The sequence below is a fragment of the Quercus lobata genome, chromosome 11 (assembly GCF_001633185.2).
Source record: "Quercus lobata isolate SW786 chromosome 11, ValleyOak3.0 Primary Assembly, whole genome shotgun sequence".
NCBI classification, from domain to species: Eukaryota; Viridiplantae; Streptophyta; class Magnoliopsida; order Fagales; family Fagaceae; genus Quercus; species Quercus lobata.
The window spans coordinates 27,471,967-27,479,026 of NC_044914.1; the positions used below are offsets into that span (position 1 = coordinate 27,471,967).

General features: G+C 35.6%; 1 protein-coding gene across 1 annotated transcript; it reads left to right on the forward strand.

Moving 5' to 3' along the window:
• Positions 1-1,174: 1,174 nt before the first annotated feature.
• Positions 1,175-7,060, forward strand: LOC115968922 (soluble inorganic pyrophosphatase 6, chloroplastic). Its single transcript, XM_031088465.1, has 6 exons — positions 1,175-1,528; positions 2,457-2,617; positions 3,293-3,393; positions 3,506-3,687; positions 5,668-5,766; positions 6,614-7,060. Exons 1-6 carry the CDS (start codon positions 1,274-1,276, stop codon positions 6,704-6,706), a joined length of 891 nt encoding a protein of 296 aa, XP_030944325.1. The 5' UTR covers positions 1,175-1,273; the 3' UTR covers positions 6,707-7,060.

The window sequence follows — 7,060 nt, forward strand, 5'->3', positions numbered from 1 at the left end:
TAACCCTCTCTAGTCATGAGAGCTCTTGACCTTGTGGTGTGGGTATGTGCTTAAGGCGATAGCCATAGGTACATATTCATGTTATATTATGTGCACGATCATTGTGATGTGATTGTCTTGATCCATGTCAACAAGTGACATTAGTTTCCCCGTGTATGCAACACTTATCAACATGCTTGGCACTTTGAAAGGCTTCTACTCGTCACAGTACAAGCATATCAATGCATGCCGTATACATAGATGCAAAACTCTGCCAGATTTTTGCCGTGAAAATGGGGCATCCCCATTGCCATATTCTCACGTTGAAAGCTTGGTGAAAATAGCATTTTGCGTGCTATGACGCATCTGAGGCGAAGTACTGCCGGATTTTCGCTATGAAAATTTGGCAACTACTTCAAACACACTTGGAAAACATCGATTGAGACCATACCCATTCCAAGAGCAAACCTCAAAGCCCAACACATTTAAAGTCACGAAAGCTAATGCCAATAGCTTGTTTTCAATTGCTAATGTCCTTAAATTATGATTTTACCAAAATAAAGGACTGTCTACAGACAGGCATTATGAGATGCCTTACACCTTCCTCACACATAACCAGACTTCCAAACTTAAGAATCAAGATTTTTTACCCATTCACATTAGATTAGGAAAAACGACCATTTTCTTAGTTTAAAATCAGTAATAAAATCAAATAGAATTAGGTGACTAATCACACTTAGAAAAATCTAATGATTGATGGCGACTTCACTTACTCTTGATAATATTCATAAAACTGACTCATATTCTAGTCACCTAACTGAGGTACGACACACTTCCATATCCACAACAACTCTCAAGCAGAGAGAGGTAGAGAGGTGTGCGAACATTGCTGCAGTGGGTAGTTGAGCAGCCGCGAAGCGTCGGCAGACTGGCCTTCATGCCAATGAAGGCGAGACAGAAAGTATAATCTGCATTCAGATTCGCACCATGTGAAACAACATCATAGGCTAAAACAGAGTACAGGCCAGACACACGTGTGAGACATCATCCGAACAGTTGTCACAGTATCGAGTATTGACCAGGTTCATTCAACTTCAAACAAAGATAGCAACTAACACGCGCTTCAAACCTCAGTGTTGGATCATCCAATCACCAACTGCCACCTCATTATAAATAAATACAAAAAAAAAAAAAAAGGTTAATCAACATCACTAGGACAAAACTTTGCTGGCGCATTTGTTCAATTTTTCTGTGACTCTCTCACTCTCAGACTTTCACTCTCAACCAATTAACCATGGCGGCCACCAGAGCCATAGCCGTGGCGAGCAACACCACCACTGCCTCCGCCACTTGCTTGCTCTTCAGGAAGCCTTTCCTCTCCAAACAGAGTACCCTCTGTTTCAAGAACCTCAAGCCAGTGTCTTCCTCGGTTTCTAAGAGGTTGTTCACTTGTAGAGCTATTTACAACCCCGAGGTTCAGATCAAAGAGGAGGGTCAGCCCGAAACCCTTGACTACAGGGTCTTCTTCGTTGAAAATTCCGGAAAGAAGGTACCTTTTACCATCTTGTTTGGCTCACGAGAAAATGAGGGGGAAAATAAGAGAAAAGTTGGAGTTTTGAATCTTTTAAAATTATTGATTCTGATAACTGTTCATATATTGAATTATTATTATTTGATGCATTGTTTTGTTGTGTACTCCTAATTGCCCAATCTGTGTTTGGAACTTTGGTGTGCCATTAGTTTCACGGTTCTATCTGAGCATTTTTTTTTAAAAAAAAAAAATTAAAAGATTGGGAAATGAAAAGAAAATTGAGTTATGAATCTCTGATTTTTCTTCCTTTGTTTTGGGGAGTTGGGACTTCGGGAGAAGTAAAATCTGATGGTTACTCAGGCTAGCTGAAGTATTTTAGGGCATTGATGATGCTCAGTCTGTGTTTGAAGGAGTACAAATTTTGCTATTATCGTCTGGCTACTCTCTATTTGCCCAATTGTGTGAAATAAAAGAAATTAATGATTTTGGATTATGTAGAATTTGGAAAAGAATGTTATGAAAATATGTTGAGGATAATTGTTTGGCCTAGTTGAGGCAGTCATCGTTTAGTTTTAGATATGGTAAACTACAGAAAACATGGCTTTCAAAAATCCAATATTCCTTACACTTTTAACCAAGGTTTTTTAGAATTCAAATGCAAGTTGGTCATTGCCAAGAATATGTAGAAAGAGACAAGAAATGAAGAACTTATAGTAGGATTTTCAATTGCATAGCCCAGGAAACAAAAATTTTTACACAATTAATGTAGTTTTTGGGCCTAGTTGAGGGCTCTCTTGTCTCCAATTAAATTAGGAATTTGATTTTGGATTTGAGTTTTTCCTCTATTTTCCCCTCCCCTTTGTGTGTGAGAGAGAGAAATTGAAACACCTTTTGTTCTTGCCTTTATGTACTGATGTTGAGAAGAATTGCTTGCTCGCTCATGCAGGTTTCCCCTTGGCATGATATTCCACTGCAATTGGGTGATGGTGTTTTCAACTATATTGTTGAAATACCCAAAGAATCAAGTGCAAAGATGGAGGTTGCTACTGATGAGCCATTTACCCCCATAAAGCAGGATACCAAAAAGGGAAAGCTTCGATACTATCCGTAAGATTTTGATGTTTTAGTTTTCCTCTTGTTGTATGTTATTGTTTGTCCTGATTTATGTACTTGTATTTTTATGCAAAGATATCTAAGCTCAGATGTTGGTTGAGTTTGCAAAAACCCTAGGGTTGAATATGAGAAATAGGCTAGTGCTATTGCGAACCAGTTGCTGTCTTTTATAGAGGAATTTTTATGGCAAGAATTGGTTGAAAATGATGAAACCTAACTCGATCTCTATAGAGTTTGCAAAAACCCTAGGGTTGAATATGAGAAATAGGCTAGTGCTATTGCTCACCAGTTGCTGTCTTCCAAAGAGGAACTTTTATGGCAAGAATTGATTAAAAATGATGAAACCTAACTCAATCTCTATCTGTTATATTAAATTTTATTGATTGTGTAAAATCTTATTGTAAATTTATATTTGAATCGTACATATAGTATAGTGCATCTTCTGAAGTTTGAAATTTGTTCCTTAATAGTCATTATTCATACACAAAGAGAGGGGTTCCAATGCCCATCTTTGAATGTAAGTAAGCTGTAACTATAAACTCACTGTCTCCACCCATTTTAGGCTGTAATGGGTAATAACTTCATTGGGGCCCTTGATCTCGTTGATATCATTGAGTTTTAATTCCTTAAAAATCTAAATCCTGATTGATCTTATTATTTGATTGACAGCTACAATATAAATTGGAATTATGGATTGCTTCCACAAACATGGGAAGACCCAAAACTTGCTAACACAGAAGTTGAAGGAGCATTTGGTGATAATGATCCAGGTATATCACCAGATATTGTTTTAGTTTTGACCATTCTAGTATGTCTATGTCCTTTTTTGGTCCTAAATAGCAATTTGTGTTAATATCCTTGCTGTTTTCTTTTAATTTGCAGTTGATGTTGTTGAGATTGGTGAAAGTCAAAGAAAAATTGGACAAATTCTTAAAGTCAAGCCCTTGGCTGCTTTGGCCATGATTGATGAAGGGGAACTTGACTGGAAAATAGTTGCAATTTCATTGGATGATCCAAAAGCTTCTCTTGTGAATGACATCGATGATGTTGAGAAGCATTTCCCGGTATGCCCATTTTCTAAGTGCTGTTAAATCTATCCCCCTTTCCCCTCTCCCTTACTTTGCTAAATGTTGTAACATCTTCAGTTGTACTCTAAGGCTTTGTTTGGTTGGGTTGAAAAAAGTGGGTGGGTAGGAAAGGGATGAAGGAAAAGTGGATGGAAAATGAGGTTTTTCCTCTGTTTGATTAGCAAGAGAAAATTGGAAGTAAAACTGGATGCCAGGATGTTTTTCACCCGGGCCCACCAAAATATTTTCTCCCCACCATGTTGAGAAAATGAGAGGAAAAATGGGTTGGTTAGTAATATTACCTTTCTACCCTTTTTCCAACTTAATTTCAGTAACCCAAGTGCTTTTAATCTTCTTCATCTATTCACCACCATGCTGTTGTTCTGCAAATGCAAACATTATCAGATGACTAATCTATTGTTTTTTGGCTTTGGAGACGAAACTAACCCTACTTATAATAATATATTCTTTTTATTTCATACTTCAGGTCTTGCTTGTATTTTCAATATCCCTTATGAAACGTTATAAGCCAAATTATGTTCTATAACATGCACAATTGCAGATTGTTCTTTTAAGTAAGGGATGAATGCCAAAAGTCAGTGCAGTGAATTTTGGCATAGAATGAAAATAAAATAAAATGATACCTTCTTTTTTATAAGGTGCTATTTTAACCGATTTAGTTAATCACACACACACACACACACACACATATATATGTATTTTAAGGATATAAAAAGGATAGGTAAATATATGTGTGTGTGTGTGTGTGTGATATTTTTGCTTTTATAAGATGTCATTTTTACTAATTTAATTGATAATTTATTCCCTTATGTAATATTGGAAAAAATTACTTCTAATATATTATTGAAAAAATTAGTTCCTCTGTAACAGGGGCATGATAGTAAATTTAGACAAATTACACTTTCTATCATCTCTTTTTTTTTTCTTAACCAAACAAAATAAATTTATATTTGTTCTCCATCCTTCTACTTTTCCATCTTTTATACCAAACACACATGGTAGAAAACTAAAATCTTTTTATCATTTCACTTTTATATCCTCTGTATATTTTCTCTCCTCCCACTCTTCCATCCTTCCATCCAAATAGACCATAAGTCATTATGCCATGTTTTTAATGGAAAGAATGACCAGAACATGTGTGAATGTTTTATAAATAATATCTACTTAGTGATTAAACAGCTTATATTTGTTCAGTTGGTAGCAACCATCACATTTACAAATAAGCAATGGCCAGGAAGTATTCACAACATACATTTTCAATTGTATAGATTATTGTGCAAAATAGGCAGATAGAACATTGTTTATGTGAGCAGATGGATTAGGATTATGGCTGCTGTAAATCTCCATGTGATAAGTCATTATCCATGAAGAAGAAAAAGGAATCCAGTTTGCAAGAATTAGAAAATTGTGCAAGATAAGTTGGGTTCATTAAAATGGTGATGTGGCACTTAACTACTTGGTGGGTTTGAAGATGAGTAGCAGATTTTGTTGAGATTGCATCAATTTATTATTACTAGACTTTTGATTCTTGTTGGAAATGATAGGCTTATTAAAAGGATTACATACAGGTCCAATATTTAAGAGAAGATATAGATATAGACAAAGACAAGGGTAGTATATTATTTTCTGCTGTGGAGCTAAAAAGTTGAAATAGGGCTTTGTTGAATTGAGTATTTCTATGGTATACTCATCTCATGTGCATAATAGTAAAGCTATTATTAACATTGTTAATCCATTAGCTCAAACAACATATTGTCTACAGACGTGTCTGTCAATGAACAAATCACTAATTAATTGGAGAATCAAGTGTGAGCTAGAACAAAGTGAAGCATTGGTTGCCATAGTCTAGCCAAAAGATAAAAGAGGCCAAAAAGAAAAAACAAGAAGAAAAATAGTGAAGCAATTGCATTTACAGTAAGCGAAATTTATGGGGTCTTATTTAATGGTTTTCTTCAGGGCACTCTCACTGCAATTAGGGATTGGTTCAGAGACTACAAGATTCCTGATGGGAAACCTGCAAACAAGTTTGGTCTTGGAAACAAGGCAGCAAACAAGGTATTTTTTCTTTTTAGTTGTCTGATTTTCAATGCTTGATTCATTTGGGATGCTGTCTCTGCTTACTGTCATTTTCTACACCAAGATTGCTGGCCACATATTTTGTTCAAGGATCTTTTTCCACATTTTAAATATAACATTTATTATTCTTAAGTTTTCTTTCAGGCAAGTGCTGTATCCTTGTTCTTTGGTACAAGTTCATTTCATGTTATTTGTGTCAAGTATGGTCGCTAGTATATATGCATGTTTTTATATTTCTATTTGTACAATCCAGATTTTGAATATTTCCCCTATTTTAAAAGGATTCTGAATACAGTAGCATACTAGCATATAAACATATTACTTGCCATACCAAGACAGTTGCTTTCAAGTATAATTGATAATGGGAACTCAGTTGAACCAGTTGCTAGTTTTCTCTTTTTTGTATATATTAAATTCTAGCCAACTATCCACAGCATATGAGAAGATGCCTACTAGTTTAGTCAGTTTGGTTGTTAGATGTAGTTACACAGACCACACTTATTCTTTGCCTGAGCTATACTGCTATCTTTTTTGATGATCGACGGTGTGATGGATTGAACCGCTGACATTTCCCTTCTTTATCTATCTTTGAAAAGATATAAATAAAAATGCCACGAGTTGAAACCATTTCATGATCCATATAAAGAAGCACATTCTGTACATAGCACTACACTATATACATTTATACTTGTCGCTGTTGTTGCTAGTATTGTTGTTGTTGCTGTTTCTGTTTTATGTTCTCGCATTGCATGGATGCATGGTGTTTTTAACTTTTGTTCTTTCTGTTTTCATTTTTTCCTGATAAAAAATTCTGCCCGATATACAGGATTATGCTCTTAAAGTCATCACTGAGGCCAATGAGTCGTGGGCTAAACTTGTCAAGAGATCGGTCCCTGGTGGAGATCTTTCACTTGTATAAAATGAATTGGCAGAGCAGAACTTGGGACGGGACATGACAACTTGTACTGTTAGTGACTTATCAGAGATTTTCCTTTTGCAGAGCGATCCCTGGTAATATATTAAGTTAAAAGCCATTTTTCCCATTGTTGAGCAGAAACGATGCATCACTCATCCATGGTTCTTTAATGTTCTGAACTGTACTCTTAGTGATGAAATTATCAATTGCTTTTGGAGTGAAAGATGAGATTGGCACCTGCTACATTCAATAACAGAACAAATATTTGAGTTTCTTGTGAATTTGTTTATATCTATTGACTGGTATCGTGCTTCTTATGGAAAAAAAAGAGCAAATTGTCCTTTATCGACTTGGGTT

Excerpts from the sequence above, each read along its gene's own strand:
- LOC115968922 (XM_031088465.1), top strand. The coding sequence starts at position 1,274 with ATGGCGGCCACCAGAGCCATAGCCGTGGCGAGCAACACCACCACTGCC. Across the intron at positions 3,688-5,667 it reads ATGTTGAGAAGCATTTCCCG|GGCACTCTCACTGCAATTAG; the intron begins GTATGCCCATTT and ends GGTTTTCTTCAG. Across the intron at positions 5,767-6,613 it reads GAAACAAGGCAGCAAACAAG|GATTATGCTCTTAAAGTCAT; the intron begins GTATTTTTTCTT and ends CCCGATATACAG.